This window comes from Pelophylax lessonae, assembly GCF_965119305.1.
Source record: "Pelophylax lessonae genome assembly, chromosome: 3".
Taxonomy (NCBI): Eukaryota; Metazoa; Chordata; class Amphibia; order Anura; family Ranidae; genus Pelophylax; species Pelophylax lessonae.
This window is the reverse complement of record NC_138770.1, coordinates 51,269,886-51,288,793: the sequence shown is the minus strand read 5'-3', so window position 1 is coordinate 51,288,793 and position 18,908 is coordinate 51,269,886. Positions and strand designations below refer to the sequence as shown.

At 43.6% G+C, this 18,908-nt stretch overlaps 1 protein-coding gene across 1 annotated transcript in view; it reads right to left on the bottom strand.

The window, feature by feature from the left end:
- Positions 1 to 12,332: 12,332 nt before the first annotated feature.
- Positions 12,333 to 18,908, bottom strand: part of RP1L1 (RP1 like 1) — a gene marked incomplete at both ends in the record, with an annotated part of 51,353 nt that continues 44,777 nt past the window's right edge. Inside the window, one exon of the mRNA XM_082250536.1 lies at positions 12,333 to 17,695. Coding sequence (XP_082106662.1) covers positions 12,333 to 17,695 — 5,363 coding nt within the window. The remainder of the gene's footprint in view (positions 17,696 to 18,908) is intronic.

Genomic DNA, 18,908 nt, shown 5'->3' with positions numbered 1-18,908 from the left:
GATGGAGCTTACCGCCAACTGTCTCTACCAATACCTTAAAGCAGGGGTGTCAAACTCGATTACATTGTGGGCCGCAATATGGTCGCCCTCAACGGGCCGGATGTATCTGTAAGACTAGATGTCCAGAGCACCACCCCTCTTTAACCACTTGCCGACCGATCACTGAGCTGGTACTGCGGCAAAGTGGCTCGATACCTACGTCACTGGATCCCGCCCCCTCTCGGCGGCGCACGTGTATTCAGATACAGCGGGAGTCGAGCCAGGGGAGGAGAGGTGGTGATCACCGCCGCTCTTCCCCGATCATCAGGGATCGAGTGAGGAAATCCGCCTGCTTGTGTAAACAAAGCGGGCGGATCTCCTAAGTGACAGACAGTGACAGATTACAGGATTCAGCATAGCTGAACCTGCGATCTGTGTCTGTGTCACACAATCCCCTCCCCCCACACACGTCAGTAAGCATGAGGCATACATTTAACCCCTTGATCACCAATAAGGTTAACCCCTTCTCTGACAGTGTCATTTTTACAGTAACAGTGCATATTTATAGCACTGATTACTGTAGTAATGTCACTGGTACCCCCAAAAGTGTAAAAAATGTCAGTTAGGGGTCCGATCTGTCCGCCGCAATGTCGCAGTCCCACAAAAAAAAATCGCAGATCGCCGCCATTGCTAGTAAAAAAAAATAAACAATAAAAATGTCAAATCTTTCCAGTAGTTAGTAAACTACGAAAATATCAAAATACGCTTATTGTGATTTTTTTTTACCAAAAATATGTAGCAGAAAACAAATTGGCCTAAAATTTTAAAAAATTTTGATTTTTAAAATTTTTTTTGGGAATCTTATATAGCGGAATGTGAAAAATATTGTTTTTTTTTTTTTTTCAAAATTGTCGCTCTTTTTTTCAAAAATTAAAAAATCGCACAGGTGATCAAATACCACCAAAAGAAAGCTCGATTTGTGGGGGAAAAAAAGGACATAAATTTAATTTTGGTACAGCATCGCACGACCGTGCAATTGTCCGTTAAAGTAACGCAGTGCTGAATCGCAAAATATAACCTGGTCAGGAATGGGGTAAAACCTTCCGGTCTTAAAGCGGTTAAAAATACGCTCATTGAGGATTTTTTTTGTCAAAGACATGTAGCTAAATACATTTTGGCCTAAATATATGACAAAAATTGAATATATTGGATATTTTTTAACTGTCAAAGTAGAAAATGTAAATTTTTCGCAAAATTTTCGCTCTTTTTTTTTTTTATTAATATCGCAAAAAATGAAAAGCGTAGAGGTGATCAAATACCACCAAAAGGAAGCTCTGTTTGTGGGGAAAAAAGGACGTTAATTTCGTTTGGGTACGCGGTTGCATGACCGCGCAATTGTCAGTTAAATTAGTGCAATGCTAAGTTGCAAATAGTGGCCTGGACGTAAAGCAGGAAAATCCTCCGATGGTAAAGTGGTTAAATCAGATGCCAAGAGCCCCCCACCATTAGAAGTCAAGGGCCCCCGACCCTTCCTTACATCATGAGCTTGGAAGCATACAGTGCAGGGTCTGGAGGAAGGAGGGCTGGAGTCTTTTGAATTCTGAGACCAGGGAAGGTGAAGACAAGGGGGTGCTGCAGCTGCACAGAGAGGAGCAGGTCCTGAAGGAGTTCTGTTCTCCTCTCTGCTGCCGACTGCTGAGACAGGGGTTGGTGGAGATGAGGGCAGCTGCAGGAGAGGTCTAAGGGCCACATGAAATGACCTGGAGGGCCAGATTCGGACCGAGGGCCTTGAGTTTGACACATGTGCCTTAAAGGCTCAGTCCCCTTTTGATGCCATGCTTCATGTAATATGGTCGCATTCTCCAACCCTCACCTTCAACCCCATTCCACTTACCCAAATCTCTGGGTGCCCCCTGCTTTGCCTGCACAGCCACATCATTCATTTAAGGGGAACTGCCATACAGCTTGATAATGCACACTGGAGGGGGAAGGGAAGGGGGTCTGGTATAAATGTCATTGGGGAGCCCAGGCCAAAAAAACCACAAAAAATCTAAATTGTGCCCTATAAATTCTATACCAGATCCTTCGAGTCTAGTAAGGAATTTAACCACTTTACCCCCGGAGGATTTTGCTGTCTTACGTCCAGGCCACTTTTTGCGATTCGGCGCTGTGCGACTTTAACTGACAATTGCGCGGTCGTGCGACGCCGTACCCAAACTAAATTTACGTCCTTTTTTTCCCACAAACAGAGCTTTCTTTTGGTGGTATTTGATCACCTGTGCGCTTTTTACTTTTTGTGCTATAAACAAAAAAAGAGCGTTTATTTTGAAAAAATAACAATATTTTTAACATTTTTTTATATGAAATTCCCCCCCAAAAAAAATGTAAAAATCTAATTTTTTAAAATTTTTTGGCCAATTTGTTTTCTGCTACCTATGTTTGGTAAAAAAAAAATCACGATAAGCGTATTTTGATTGGTTTGCGCAAAAGTTATTGCGTTTACTAACTACGGGAAAGATTTCTGTCATTTTTGGTGTTTTTTTTTTAACGCGTAATGGCGGTGATCTGCGATTTTTTTTGCGGGACTGCGACATTGTGGCGGACAGATCGGACCCTTGACTGACATTTTTGACACTTTTGGGGGTACCAGTGACATTACTGCAGTAATCAGTGCTATACATATGCACTGTTACTGTAAAAATGACACTGGCAGTGAAGGGGTTAATTTTATTGGAGAGGGAGGGGTTAATGTATGCCTGGTGCTTACTGACGTGTGTGGGGGGAGGTGACTGAGTGACAGAAGGACAGATCGGATGTTCGGCTATGCTGAACACTCCGATCTGTCAGTCCCTGTCACTTAGGAGATCCGCCCGCTCTGTTTACACAAGCAGGCGGATCTCCTCACTCGATTCCCCGACGATCGGGGCAGAGCAGCGGCGATCGCCGCCGCTCCTCCCCTGGCCCGACTCCCGCTGTGAATGAAAACAGCGGGAGCGCGCCTCCGGCGGTGCGCGAGCGCCGCCTACAGGGGGAGGAGTCCAGCGACGTAGGTCTACGTCGCTGGACGGGAACGAGCCACTCTGCCGCAGTACGCTCCATGTGAGCGGTCGGCAAGTGGTTAAGGGGAGCACCACACAAAAAACAAACAAAAAAACCATGGGGTCCCCTAGGACCCATAAGAGTCCTTTATTTGAGCATGCAGCCTGGCAGACCAGGAAAGGGGAGGAAGGGGAAGAAAGGCATGTGACCCCCGCCTCCTGAACCATGCCAGGCCATATGTCTCCAACATGGTGGTGGGGGGGGGGTCATTGACACACTTGACTCATAGAAAGCTGGGATAAAATCAACTTGGAAAAAGGCCGGTGCTGGGTCATATTCTGTTCCAGAATAGTGTCTGGTTACAGAAAACATTGTCATCAGGTGCTAGGCCCCTTTTAGTTAGACCCCTCCTATAGAGATGTAGTGGATGAGTCAGGGTTGGGAGGAGCCATAGGGCAGTTGTGATGTCACAGTTTTTGCTATCTTCCAAGTTCAATCAGTAAAGTGCAGCAGCCCTATCCTTGTGTGGACATTCATTCCTTTGGGGATATAAAGGTTAATAGCAGGGGAAGTCAGGAGGAGGACTCTGGCATTGAGTGGGCACAAGATGGTGGAGCGGTAAAGCCTCAATCAGGAGGGTCACTGTTATAGCAAGAGACAAATAGGTTCAGGGACTGTTCTTGGTGCCCAATTCTAGGCAATCACAAGCCCCTCTTACAAATTACTTTGCCTAGGCTGAGATATCATGCTGCTGCAGGCAGGAGGAAGCATTTCCTCAGTCTCCTCTTACCCAAGTAATCAGACTACAACATGGTAACTTTGTATCAAGTCACAGGGTAAGAAACTGCAGCGGGGGGCTGATCTGTGTCAGGCACCAGGATGTACATGATTGTGTCACCTCTAAGCAGACATCCCAGTCCAGGAAGTAGATGATGACCCTGGATGATTCCAGAACAAATATGGCCCGTCCTTCTGAAGAGAAGGAAAAGAAAAACACCATAGAGAAGATATTTTATATGGTTTTTTTTTTTTATTGTTTTTAGTTACAGCAACTGACTTTTATTTTACATATGATATTGGTAAATACATACACCACTCTGTTTTATACAGTAATAAAGTGCTTAAAGTGATTTTATAATAAATACACAACTGATTACATAGACATAAAACTTTACAGAATGCAGGGCAAGCTTTTCAGATAGTGTTACTGTGCATTGTGGAAGCTGCATGCTCTAGCACCGATGAAACTGGCTCTCTTCCAAGTACTTAAATCACTGTTTCAAAGCCATTATGTACACTGAGTCTGTTTGTGCTTGTTGTAGCTCCACCCTAGACTGAAGCCCAATTTACGGACATTCCTGTGGGGAAGTGCAATAGCCACTGTCCCCTCTCCTCTGTGTACTAGCTGGCAGCTCAATCCAAGATGGCCCCCTTCATGTGCTGCATTTGTCAGGACTTGGATCATCTGATGATGGCACTATGCTTTCTAGAGTGGAAGGTTGTAATTCCGGTGTCCACTAGCAGGTGTCTCCCAGCAGCAAGCAGATCCCAGTAATCAGTTTCCACCTAATGCCGGCTGCTGGGAGGGTATTTAGGTCCCCCCTAGGTGTTATGCTACTGCCAGATACTGTCTGCCAGTGTTCTTGATCTTGCTCCTGCCCTGTACCCTGCTACCTTTAACCTGTTCTCCCTTGTTTCTGATCCCAGTTTTTGTTCCCCCTTTCCATCTGCTCCCTGCAGCTTCAGTTTTCTGTGTCCCCCCATTTTGTATAAAGTAAAACCTTAGATTGCGAGCATAATTCGTTTTGGAAACTTGCTTGTAATCCAAAGCACTCGTATATCAAAGCGAATTTCCCCAAAAGAAATTATGAAAACTCAGAGGATTCGTTCCACAACCATTCATATAAAAATGATTATAGCAATACAAAATACAGTTAAAAAAAAAAGTGTCAATCGGGAATGCATTAAGCAGAATCCAGCAGGAGCTACAGAGTATAATAGAGAAGACAGGTGCCTCTAAGTGTAGCAATATGGTTACATTTAATGAACATTTAGCAACTCACATGGTTGATGATTAAAACAGGCACATCTAAGTATGCAGGCATCCGAGGTTAAGTTGCCCACATAGACTGTCCTCCACACCCCCATTGACATCATCCCTTCCATGCTGCTCTCTACGTGCTCTTTAAGCCTCACTTTCAGATCGCTCTACTGCAGGGTAGTCTTTCCTGTCACCATTGCAGACTGACAGTGGTGAGAGCCGGCAGTGCAGGGGATGAATGCCTGCATACTTAGATGTGTCTGTTACTAGTTGCTACTCGTATTGCAAGACATTGCTCGTCAATCATGTTAAACTTTATTAAAAAAAAATGTTGCTCGTCTTGTAAAACACTTGCAGATCAAGCTACTCGCAATCCAAGGTTTTACTGTATATTGTATATAGTTAGGCCTACTGTTTGTTAGGTTGTTTAGTTAGGTATTCTGTCACTGGGTTTTTGGTTCACTTATATTTTTGTTTGTTGTGTGCTGATGTTTGGATGGATTGTGGTTTACTGTGAATAAATCTTACTTTAAATAAATATGGTCTGGTCCCAGTTTCCTAAATGTAGCCCTGCAGATTTGGCCATCCCTGCTGCTGATTCCTGACATAACACTGGAGCGCGAGGCACTAGTAGGGAAGGGCATAAATACTCTCCCAGCAGCCAGCATCAGGTGGAGACTGATTACTGGAATCTGCTGGCTGCTGGGAGACACCCGCTGGTGGACACCGGAACTACAATCTTCCACTCTGGGAAGCACAGTGGTGCCAGCAGGTAAACCAGGTCCTAACAGTGGTGAAGGACCACAATAATCTCCAGATCACCCCTGCTGGCAGAAACAGAAATGTTTACTGATGAGCAGTGTGGTTAAACAGCAGTGGTGGGGGGGGGGGGGGCCGGGTTGAGAGGAGGCGCGCTGTCACCCATACTAGCTCAGCAACCACAGTACGGATCAGAATAGGAGCAAGTGCATATGCATTTGGTCCCTGGGGGGTTCAACAAAGTTGAAGTTATACTTCTTTAACAAAAACTGCCAACAGTCACACTTTTAGGATAAAATCGGGCAGACAAGGTCCACACAAGGAGGAACATCAATCAATTCTGTCACATAGCCAGGCAATGCTAGGAGCAGTGAAAAGAGTTACTACATGATTAAAGGTTGAGTCATACATTCCTCCCTTGGCTTCTCTAGGTAGCACTGCAACAGTATAAAAAAAGAGTAAACCATGACCCTGACCACTTCTTCATTGTGTGTCTGTATGGATCTTCATTGCTACACCTGTCTCAGACTTTTGAAAAGCATAGACATACAGGGAAAGGTGCCAAACCAAAAGGTGAAGGAGTCCAAATTATTCAGAACTCAATCATATAAAAATATCCTATACAATTCAGGGGCAATTACGCCCCCCCCCCCTTCATCAGGGCTTAGAAGATGAAATATGGACTTGAATGGACTCACATATACCAATAACTGCATGGATCTATCTTTGTTCTGGTGAAAGTTCTCCTTAGGGAGGGAGAAGAAACAATGTGGCCAGGTGCAGAGTTCATATTCCGTATTATAAGCCCTGATGAAGGGGGAGCATTGTTGCCCCCAAATGTGTTGGCTGTTTTTTTTATGATTGAATTCCAAACAATGAAAAGCAGCTCGGGGCTCTTTCACCTTTTGGTTTGGTGCCCTTTTCTATATACCTAGGCTTCAAGTCACTTCTGGAAGCCTGTTTGGTTGGGAGCCGTCTTACCAGAGCCAGTGAGCTGACTTAAAAACGGTGGGAAAAATTTAGACCCAATTTAACCTTTTACCATAATTATTCATTACTTAGTTTATTGCATATAATTATATATTCTAATATACAGTATCTGCCAATCATGACTCCAGCTTTTGCATCTTTGCATGAAGAAAGTCTATGTGTTTCGCGCTACATCAGCGCCTAATCATGACTCCATTATTTACTATTCAATTTAATGCACATAATTATAATTTCTAATATATATTATCTGCCAATCATGACTTCAGCTTTAAGGACTCATTTGTATCTTTGCATGGGGAAAGTCTACGTATTTCACGCTACATCAGGGCTTAATCATGACTCTTTGGGAGTCATGATTAAGCCATGATGTAGCACGAAACACGTAAGCTTTCCTCATGCCCCACGGTGTCTATTATGTTGCATTTATGACCTAATAAAGATCGACTTTCTCAGAGTGCGGCTGTCCAAGCTTCTGTTAATACATAGGCTTCAGTTTGATGAACTGGGCTGGCACGGAGTACTGTGTAAAGGACTCTGTCAGCAGACCAACCTGGAGCAGCATTACAAGATTGGAACCTCTGTAGGATAAAGTAGGAAGGTATTATTAAGATTGATGTGCAACAGGCTTATATGGGGGTGGGGGTATCCTAAAATAGACACCACAATCAGTCCAGCTTATGTATATTAGAAAATTTTAATGGTTGTATAAACATACCTCTGTGCTGCAGAAAAACAATGTAAATGATAGCTCCTGAAATTCAACAGGGACCACCAGGTTGTAGGTCATGCCTTTTCTAGGAATAGTATAAATCTGGGATGCTTTGCCTTTCATTGGGCCAAAACCGTCCCAGCATGCACTAGTGATTGTTTGCAATTATGTTGGTGCCATTTACAGTAGTTAAAGGGAATCTATTACTTAGAGAATATTGCCAAAGTGACATACGCCCAACTCCAGGCTCCCTCCCCCCCCCCCATGCTCCCCTTTCTGCATTTTTTGTACTTACCTTTTTTTTTTTTCAGATATCATCAGGCTGCTCACTTGATGCGCAAGGTCTTCTTTCTCTTTTCTGGTGGTCCTCCGTGATGCATCTCTCTGTATCATTACATTTGAGTACTGGTCACACGACCCTTGATCAAGGGGTCCTGTGTGACCCCGAAACATTTAACGCTGTATTGTATAACTATTATGCAATAAAGCTTCTTTCTTCAAAACCTTATTTTGGTGCATTGAGGATTTTGGATAAGCAAATCGGCCTGGGTTAATTCAACAAGGGTACGCTGAATCTGTTTGGAATCCCATTGAAGTCTATGGTGGGGGGACTCAGGAGTGATCCTATTATTCAATGCTGGCCATTTTTAGGGCTAATGGACAAACTACTGTTAAAAATGGGTACTGAGAACTGGCCACTGCCATGGGGCATAAACATCAATGCAAAATACCTTGCAGTGGGTAGAGGGTCTTTCCATGTGGTTTTGAGGGCAACATTGAAAATACATTGCTCATTTCAATACCATGCATGGGGATGCTTTAAATCTGTATGTGGTGTTATGGAACTGTATGATTTTCACAGTTTCAGAGACAGGGTACCCTAGCAGCACATATTTGCCTGCAAAATTAGTTATTTTTTCTTTTACAAATAGTTTGGTTAGCATACAGCAGCACGGGTGAGCCGACCTGCCCTGGATTTGGTTCCAATGATGTTTTGCGAATTTCGGGTGCTAAACCCGAACCCCATTGTAATCAATGGGAGCGAAATCTGTAAGGTTAAAAAAAATGCCTGCCGACTCACTGAAAAAAAAAAAACCTGATACCCTGGCACACACGACTGATCCTGACAGTACCACTAGGCAAATGACAGCTCCCTGAGCTGCTATCACCTATAAAATGAAAGGGCGGGGATAGTGGTGACATCTTTGGCCATGTATGGCCAGTAGTCATATTTGGGCAGTGATGTCATCGCTATACCTGTCCCTTTGCTTACAAGGCCGGGGTCTGCCGGCCACGTAAGGCAATGTACTGTGACATCAGCAGTTCCTAGGGAAGCGGCGGGTGCCAGCATCTGCTGCTTCCATAGGAACCAGTGACCGCAAGAAGCAGTCATATGCAGAAGAAGTGGAAATATCACTTTTTAATATATGAGGCATTGCTCCCACCGAATGGGAGGCATGCCGGTAAAGGTTTGAGGGTTTGTCCGAACACCCGAATGGCCAGTGTTTAGTCCTAACCTAGGTTTGGACCAAACCATCAGCTCACCGCATAGCAGCAGCACCCCAATCTAATTTTAAAAAATGGGTATTATTATTTAGGGATTCTTAGTAGTGACACCTTTGCTTTCTCATCTAATGGTAACGGTCCCACTATGACCAGCAGATAGAAATTGGCTGGAAGTTCACTGGGGCTGTTCCTGATCCCACTGATGCAAAACTGTCCTGACAACTTTGTCGGTTTTCTTCTTCGAGTTCAGCCATCTTTAATGGTATGTGCATGGAATTTAATTACATTGCAATGCTAATTCCCTCTAGCGTCCTCTAGAATTGTATCTCTTGTTACAATGATTTAGGTATTTCCTATGCTCCTTACCTCCATCTTGTTACCATAATGTAGTATTTTACCACTGTCCATAATAAAAGAACATTCCTCAGAAAAGAAAATAGCCTAAAGAACATTTGATAAATGAAATGGCTATGTAAAGTTTCTATAAATAGACCCCATAGTATGTCTCTTTCACAATGAAAAGCTGATTTTATTATTTTTTTTTTTTTTTTTTTAAGTAAATTTCCACTTAAATTTTGACCAGGTCAAGATTTGATAGGCAGCACAAGCCATCTTTGCTTACTTGCTGTTCAATAAATCCTTCCTCCCCCTACATTCTACAATGCACAGCATGCACCCCTCTACAGTACAGGTCGTTGAGGCACATCGTAACTTAGGATTAACAAACTTCACCATGTTTTAAGTTTAAAGAACATTATTTTGCAGCCGTACCTTGTGGCGCCAGCTACTAGGTAACCATGCCACCATGATAAGATTTTCCTAACAACAGGTTCAATTTAACCCAACCAACGTGCAATCGTTGACTGATGTAACATAGATGACATTACAGACACATTTTTACAAAAAATCAGTTACCATTACCAAACCTTGACCCATACTGGAGGCTATTCTTGCAGTCGTTTATATAGTATGTACTATGTAAGTATTGTTTTTAGCAGCGTTACATCAAGCCGTCCAAAGGAAGCATTCTTCCTGTTCAATACTGTCAGACATAGAAACAGAACCTGTAAGGTGGATAGCAAATAGCCTTTTATATGTTTTTTATTGAATTAGTAAGTGCCCAATAACCTACTTACATATTTCATTGGGCCCTATGGGAGAACATTTTAGGTGGCGGAGCTACATAGTAGCTTCTGCCATTCTCACAGGTTCTCTTCAGCTCACTAAATTTATGATAGGATAGATAGATTCGACCAGCTTTTTTTCAACATTTTTACCCTAGAGCAGCCTTTCTTAACCATTTTAACACAGGGAAATCCTTAAAATAACTTTCCAATACCAGGGAACCCCTGCTAAAAATGACTATGTCTACAACTCACGATATATTAGTGTGATGGTCAGTGGGAAGAATGCTCCTTACACTTGTGGACATTGGAAATAATTACCTCCTTATATATAGCTAAAAAGATCTTGTGAAAGTGGGAACTTATCTGAGAGGCAGAAGGTGCTCAAGGAACCCTTAGCAGCCTCTAGAGCAGGAGTTCCCAAACTGTGGGTCGGGACCCACTGGTGGGTTGCCAGCTGCATTTGAGTGGGTCGCGCTGAGCCGGAAATCACTGAGAGCGGGCCCACTTTAATTGTGCTGTGCAAGCCCGCACAAATTACACAGAGCCAGAGCAGTCAAATCGCGATGGATTCAGGACCCCGCCAACGCAGTTTACGGAGGCTGATCTGCATTTCTCGCGAGGATACTTGAATCAGTGAGCACATGTGTGGGCTGTTATGTAGGTTGTAGGATATGTTCATGGGATACAGAGCCAGCTCCTCGGCCCTGCTGGCAGGAGCAGTGGTGGCTAGACTGGCGGCGGGATTCTCTCAGATATAGCGGGCAGAGACGGCGGCCTCTGTAGCATAGAAGGACCAGGTGGCCCGGCGGTGTCAGGAGTTCATGGCAGCTTCTATTTTTAATTTAACATCCCCCCTCCCTTTAAAATATGCATTATTATTATTATTTGCATTTATATAGCGCCAACAAATGCTGTAGCGCTTTACAATATTCAATTACAAGCAAGTGGGTCATGAAAAATAACTGTATTCAGAAGTGGGTCTCGGCCCAAAAAAAGTTTGGGAAGCCCTGCTCTAGAGGAACCCTAGGGTTCAGTGCAACCCTGGTTGAGAAACACTGCCCTAGAACCTTTGAAATCATTTTTAACTCTCATTGAACCCCTCCTAAATCAATTAGTTAAGTGTGATTGGGAAAAATGCCCCTTACATTGGTGGCCAGTGGAAAGAATTCTCCATTGTTGTCCTGTAGCTGGCCCTGCCAAGTGGCATTGACCTCGCAACTATTCATTCAATAAAAAAACTATTGAAGAAAAAAAAAAAAAACCTTTTGTAAGTTTAAAGCAGGCATGTCCAACCTGCGGCCCGAGGGCCACATGCGGCCCAGAACCTCAGGCAATGCGGCCCACTGCCTCCTGACAATTTTTTTTTGCTGGGGAAGAAGGAAGTCAGGTCGGGGGCACGGCCACAGCAGCTTCCAACTAATGGTAGGCAGAGGCTGCCTCAGAGGGGGGAGGGGAGCATGTGCAGTGTTTCTGACTCTACCACCATGACCACTTCAAATCACTGAAGTGGTCATGGTGGTTAGAGTGTTCCTTTATTATCGCTCAGAAGAAGTAAACCTCTGTATACTGATTCCATTTCATTTGATCATCCTCTAGTTGTGTTAAATTAGTGAGGGGGGCGCGGTGGCATTTTATTACTTATATACCTTAACTATAGTATATATTTAATATGCGGCCCAAGAAAATTTCTCTACACTCAATGTGGCCCAGAGAAGCCAAAAGGTTGGACACCCATGGTTTAAAGAAAGCATTTGAAAAAATGATGACATATACAATGATCACATGGTACTTTTCATTTTCAAATGACATCTAAAGCAAATTAGTAATTTCCCCTTGAAGAGTTATAAGCATTTGTTTAGTTGATGCTGGGAAATGACTGGACAGCACTATAAGTGGTCATGGACCCTCCACCTGCTGTAGAACCTTTGTGAGACACCCCGTATTTCCTCATTGGAACCCAACAGCACTTTCAAACCGTCAATTTACAGTGCAAAACACAAGCTTTATAAACAAGAAAATAGCTGCTGCAAGTTTGAGCCTTTTGCTACCAGAAGGCTAAAAGATGATTGCTACTAACTAGGTACATGGCAAATAAACTGCAATGCAAATATCAGTTTTATCAGTTGGATCTGTTGAGCTTTTCTTTTTAGAGGTATATGTGAGGGTCTAAAAGTGAGTTTACCTAAAAGTCCAGGTCATCTTGATCAATAATATCATCTTCCAAAGCCTTTTTAGATTTACTGTCACAATCATCAAAGCTTCCTATGTTGTTTGATACCCGCCCAATACCTTCACTTTTATTTTTACCAGAAGGGCTTGCTCGTGGAGAGTCTCCATCCTCCTCCTCGGAGGAACTGTCAGGGTACATCTGGGAATGTTTACTACCAGAACTGTTTGATTGTCCATTTGGTGATGTTTCCCCTAAGGTATTGTTTGTCTCTTTACATTCTTCTAGATCTTCCACAGAGCCATTCTGTGTTATGAGAGAACCGTTACCTAAACAAGATCTCTGGAAGTACAAACCATGGGATTCAACAGCTTCCGTGTCTTCATCTTCTGAGTTGTCCTCGGTTTTGATGACAGGGTTCATTGTGTTATTTTCTTCATGGCAAAAACCATTTTGAGAACACTCATCTGTTACAGCAGCTTCATCCTTTATGGGTTTTTCATCACCAGAATCAGAAGCCTCTTTTGTTTCCTCATGTTCAGATGGTAATTCTTGATCTCGATCTTGGTGGACATCCTCTAGTATGTTTGGCTGTTCCTCTTCGCACACTGCTGTGTTATCCTCATCCGCTGGGTAGTCTGTGTTCATCCCTTTCCCTTGGGCACCAGCAGAGTTAAGTTCATCAGATATGGCATTTTCTAGTTCGCCATCCAAGTCATCAGTGAACTTGTTTTCCACATCGGAGTCTACTTTTTCGAACGTGTTTTCTACATCGGAGTCTACTTTTTCGAACTTGTTTTCTACATCGGAGTCTACTTTTTCGAACGTGTTTTCTTCATCAGAGTCTACTTTTTCGGACTTGTTTTCTACATCAGAGTCTTTAATTTCCATTTCTTCTTCTCCTGTGGGTTCACATTGAAGCTCATTTGCTTCACATATTTCATTTTCTTCTACAGATGATTTATCCTGCTGGCCCTCAGTCTCATTATTTTCACCATCTTGTTCCACAATGTCTGCTTTTGTTGTTATCATTTCATCACCAGCTTTAGAAGATAGAGAGGCAGCGTCAATGGCATCTTCTTCATTTGGACCTTCAGGACAATCTTTTTCAGTTGCTGCCTTAACATCATTGTCACATGTTTCTTGTCCAGTATCTTTTGGCTGATTGTTTTCCCGCTTTATCTTCAATATCTGTTGAAGGTCAAATGCCCTCACTATAGGAGCATCTGCAACTGGAGGCCTTGGTTTTGCTAATTTTGCTAACATTTTCTGTTTTATGCATTTCTCACATGGGCAGAACTCGTCGTTCCCTTGTCCACTGCTGTCATCTGCAAATGAAGCACTGAAAGTTAAGTCTTCTTCATCAGTCTCACATGAATCATTAGTTCCACCTTCCATTTTATCACCAATTGCATAACCATGCATGGACCTTCTCTGCATTGCTTGCAAACGTCTTCGCCTTTCATCTGCTTGCAAAGAAGACTTGCGCTTCGGACCATCATCAGGGGGCCTTGGCATCCTAATTCCAGCTCGACTCTTGATTTTCTTCAGCTCATCTGAAATACTTCTCTGAATTCTTTGGCTTACCTCATTCTTAAGTTCTGTAATCATCTCCTCGAGATTTTCGTTGTTTTCCAGATTCCACCTGACCTTGAATTCATGCATTGCATCCACATAATGAGTCATAAACTCCTTCTCAATTTTTTTTAATAGCTTCAGTACCCAAACTGGGTCAGCATCAAATGTTTGGTCATTTGCTGCTGGATTGTTTTTCTCATTCGAATCAGAAGTAGATATGATAGTGGTCTGACTGCAAGAATTGACGTCGCTTGCCTCCTGCGAGTTAGACTCCTGGGTTTTTGCCTCGTTTTCATTATGGCTAAGGATATTCATGGTGTCATTATTACTCGTGGCATGGTCCTCTACAGCTTCTGTATCAGTGCTTCCATGTCCTTTCATAGAGTCTTTTATATCTCCATCAGAGTTACTGTCTATTTTCTTTTCATTCATATTTTCATCCATGACATAAGATTTAGTCTCATCAAAACCAGCATCGGCAGTTTCTGTGGTGGCTGTTTGACCACTTCCTGTATCCTGGTCTCCTGAAGAGGTTGGTTCTTCGGGATCCCCTGAAGAGGTTGGTTCTTCATTGCAAAGTTGTATGTTTTTACTATCACATTCCACTTCCTTAACTACTGATTTTTCAGTTGCAGTACCATCACCTCCGCCAGTTATACTACCATCACCTGATCCATCAAACCCGCTGTTGATATCCACTCCAGAGGACGAAACTGGAGTCAACTCATCTTCTCTGGAATAGTGCTTTGCAGACTTAAGATCAGTTATATTTTTATTGGTTGGACCTTCTGCCCATAGCGCCTGAAAAATATTTATAAGTTCAATATACTTTGAGTCATTTGAGTTTTTCGTGGGATCTGTTGGACCATCATTTAGAAGCTGAAGACCAGCAAGGCATGAGATCAGGACCTGTGCAGAGTTACTAAGCTTCTTTCCCATGGTTTGTGATACTACTGGTAAACTGTTTGACCGGTCAAGTTTTGATTCATGTAATGGATTTAGCAGTGCTTTCATTATTTGCACAGAATTATGTATGTTGTTTGGTAGTGACCTTTTATCATAAGTGCAGTCCTCTGTCCCTGCCTCATTTTTCGCATTATTTGTTTTTGATATATTTGACAAATCAGACATGTCAATTTCTTCCTTATCAGACAAATTTGAAACTGCCGTTTGATTGGCATTATCGGTACAACACACCTCAGTCATTTGCTTGCCAACTTGGTCATCATTTTGTTCTTCTGTTGTGGAGACCTCGTTCAGTTCACCATTGTCCTCTTTATCAGAGACCAGTTTTGGTCCTTCAGTTTCGGTAGCCATGTTGACCTTTTTTTGGCATTCTTCAACTTCATATTCAACAGCCATTGTCTCGGAGGGAATCTTTTTAAGCCATTCATTGACGACATCTTCTGGGGAAACGTTGGGTAGCGCAGATGGTGTAAGTTCACTACTAACATTGTTTTCTCGATCAAATGATTCTACTTTAAGTTTTCTCTTTGAAGAACTAGAGCTGTTTTTACGTTTTTTGCTATTAGGAATATCCTCTGTACTATTATTATTAGAAGCAGAATTTTTTAGCAGTTTGCAGGTCTCAATGCTGATCTTAGACACCAACAATCCCTTTGATGCAGGTGTTGAGGATCGTGAGCTGTCGACCATTTCTCCATCAATGTTTCTCAATGGGTCAATGTTCATGCTGTTACTGGAATATTTATAGTGAGAAGATCGCAGATGTCTTTTGACTGGTTTATCTTTTGGAGGTGAAGGACTGTGAATGCAGGGAGTCTCCAAAGCTGATATCCTGCTACATGTTTCAGAAATTCCATTCTGATCATTTAGCTTTTCATCATCTTTACTATTTTGGGACATGGCTCTGGCACTGTCTCTTGAAGAACTGCAATCACATAATTCGGAGGACCCAACCGGTTTGCCTTTTTTCTCTGATGCTGATGACACTCTTGAACTAACGCTATTATTTTTTTCATTTTCCCGACAGCTTACATTGTTGTATTTCGAACTGAAGGATTGAGATTTACTTGATGACCGTGAAACTGGAAGGCTTTCCTGACCATCTCCATCTGCGGTGGCTGCTATGCATCCTTCAGATTTGCCTGTGCAGCGTGATTTTAAGGATTCATTGCAACTGTCCTCTTGAAATGGGGCTTGATTATCTTCTTGCTCTTGAGGTAAAGCTGAGTCTGCTACAGGTGACATTGTTTGATGTGACCGGTTAGACCGAAAGCTCTGTCCTCGACTTTCTAAATGGGATTTTCTATTTGATTTAGAAGAGGTAGACCTGTTATTATTTGAAATGGTCTCACAATTTTCTAAACTTTCCCGATGGTCCAATATTTTTTTACTATTTTGCTTTGAAATGGAAGACAAGCAAGGAGAACTGCAGGAATCTTGACCACCATTTTGGCCGCAACTTTTGTTTTTCTCTGCTCTTCTAGCTGAAGATCTGGAATGAGTGCTTGCTCTTGAGGAACACTTATCGCAGTCACTAGCGCTAGATTTCAACGAGTAATCTGGGGCTGTATGTTCTCCATTCCCGTGATCTTCCGGTTCATTTATGGTCACTGTTTGCTCTGTACATTCACTAGGGTCTTCAGACACTCCTCTTTCAATGGAAACACTTAGCATGTTCATAAGTGTTTCCTTAGCACTAGTTTCATCTCTTTCTTCATTTTCATTGTAACTGATATTTGACCCAACACTCTTGGTATTAGTGCTGTCTCGTTTAAGTAGTCTTCTCTGACTTGCTTTAGAGTGCAATGATTGTGAAACCATTTCAACTCTTTGGCTACAGCTTTCACCATTTGAACAAGGTGTGGGAGATGGTTCACTGCCGTCTGCCAAGCTTCCCCCTTCAGTTTTTAGGTGTCCTTCGGAGCTCTGTGACTCCTGGTTCTGTAAAGACATTTGACTCCTACGGCTGGAACGTGATTTCTTTTGGCTATCCCCCGTCTTCTGCCTGGCTGTATCTGAGGAGGCATCCACATTTGAGGCTGCAGTTGACTGACTACTACGACTTGTGCACTGGCTAACTCTTGAATATCTAATGGTTGTTTCTCCATTTTCTCTAGTTTCAGAATAGCAAGAGGATTTGTGGACAACATGCTCCCTGTACTCTTCAGAAGACAAGGTACGGAGGCTGTCCATAGATGCTTTCTGGTTGGATGCCAATTTGTTATGTGAGGAAGTGCTGGAAGCAGATGATTGAGTTTGCCAAGTTGCCTTCTTGGTATAGTCCTCTTGAGGGTTGGCATGCATGGGGTTCTTCCAGATGTCATAATCTTGACACTGCATGCCACAGTGAGCACAGTACATGTCTAATTCCGCATCGTTAAGCTTTGAGCTGTACGAGTCGCCATCACATGGATAAAAAGACTCATCTGTCTCAGAAAAGGTTTCATGGTTCATCTCTTTTATACCATTTTCATCATATAAACAAAGCTGTTCGCATTTCCCCTTGCCGGATGTGCTGGATTTCTTTATTTGTGTGGACCACTGAAGGGTCTCCTCGTTGAGTAAGCGAAAACGCACCTTCATCTCCACTGAAAGGCTGCCATCTTTGTTTACGTGAACCTTTTTTTCGATGTCGTCATTGACCAGCGAGTGGGCAGTGTCCTCAAATTTTTCGTGTGGACATGTGTTGGAGAAAGATGCAAAGCCGCTGTTTGCTGGCGACATGTTCAGTCCATTTGGATCCGATTTTTCCGATGACAGGGAGAATCTGGTCTTGTTGCTTGATGCAGAACGCGGGTGAATCACACTTTTCTTGGCTTTAAGCCCAAAGTTGGCTGCAGTGGGGTCACCATGCAAAGGAAAAAAAAGAAGATACCAATTAGTTAACATGTTCAAGTTGAACTGACTCCTAAAAACAGTTGAAAATGTTTAAAAAAAAAAAACAAAAAAACTAGTCCATTGTAAAAAGACAGCATGAAGAACACATAGTCTGTCACAGTTGTATCCTATGCCCCCTTTACATCCCTCCCCCCACAGTAATGTACTCTGCCCCACACAGTAGTATCCTCTGCCCCCCTTCACCCTTCACATCACTTAACATCACCTTCCACAGTAGTGTCCTGTGCCTTCCAATCCCACAGTGGTGTGCTCTGCCCTCCATTCACATCATACCCCCACAGCAATGTACTGTGCACCCCCCCACAGTAGTGTCCTTTTCTCCTCTCCAGTAGTGTCCTCTGCCCCTCATAGCAGTGTCCTCTGCCCCCTTCACATCCCCCCCACAGTAATGTACTCTGCCCCCCCCCCATAGTAGTGTCCTCTTCCCCCCTTCCCATAGCAGTGTCCTTTGCTCCCTTTCACATATCCCCCTCACTGTAGTATCCACTGCTCCCCTGTCCCCCATAGCAGTGTCCTCTGCTTCCCTTTCACATATCCCCCTCACTGTAGTATCCACTGCTCCCCTGTCCCCCATAGCAGTGTCCTCTGCTTCCCTTTCACATATCCCCCTCACTGTATTATCCACTGCCCCCCTGCCCCCCCCCCCATAGCAGTGTCCTCTGCTCTCCCCCCCCCCACAGTAGTGACCTGTGCCCTCCCCAAAGCAGTGTCCTCTGTCACCTTCACACCCCCCTCCCCCACTGTAGTGTCCCGTGCATCCCTCACCCCTAACCCCCAAAGTAGTGTCCTAGTGTTCTCTGCCCATCTGCCCCCACCACGAGTAGTGTCTTCTGCCACTCTGACCCCCCCCCCCCATACAGTACTGTCCTCTGCCCTCCCATAGAAAACTAATCTGCCCCGTCTTCACATCAACCCCCCCCTTCCCCCCCCCTATAGTAATGTACTCTGTCCCACACAGTATTTTCATCATCCTCTCTACCCCCTCTTCCATACTGTACTGTCCTCTGCCCCCATAGCAGTGTCCTCTGCTCCCCTCCCCCCACAGTAGTGTCCAGTGCCTACCACAAAGCAGTGTCCTCTGCCCCCCCCCCCCCTCACATCCCTCTCCCTACTGTAGTGTCTTCCGTCTCTCTATCCTCTGCTTCCCCA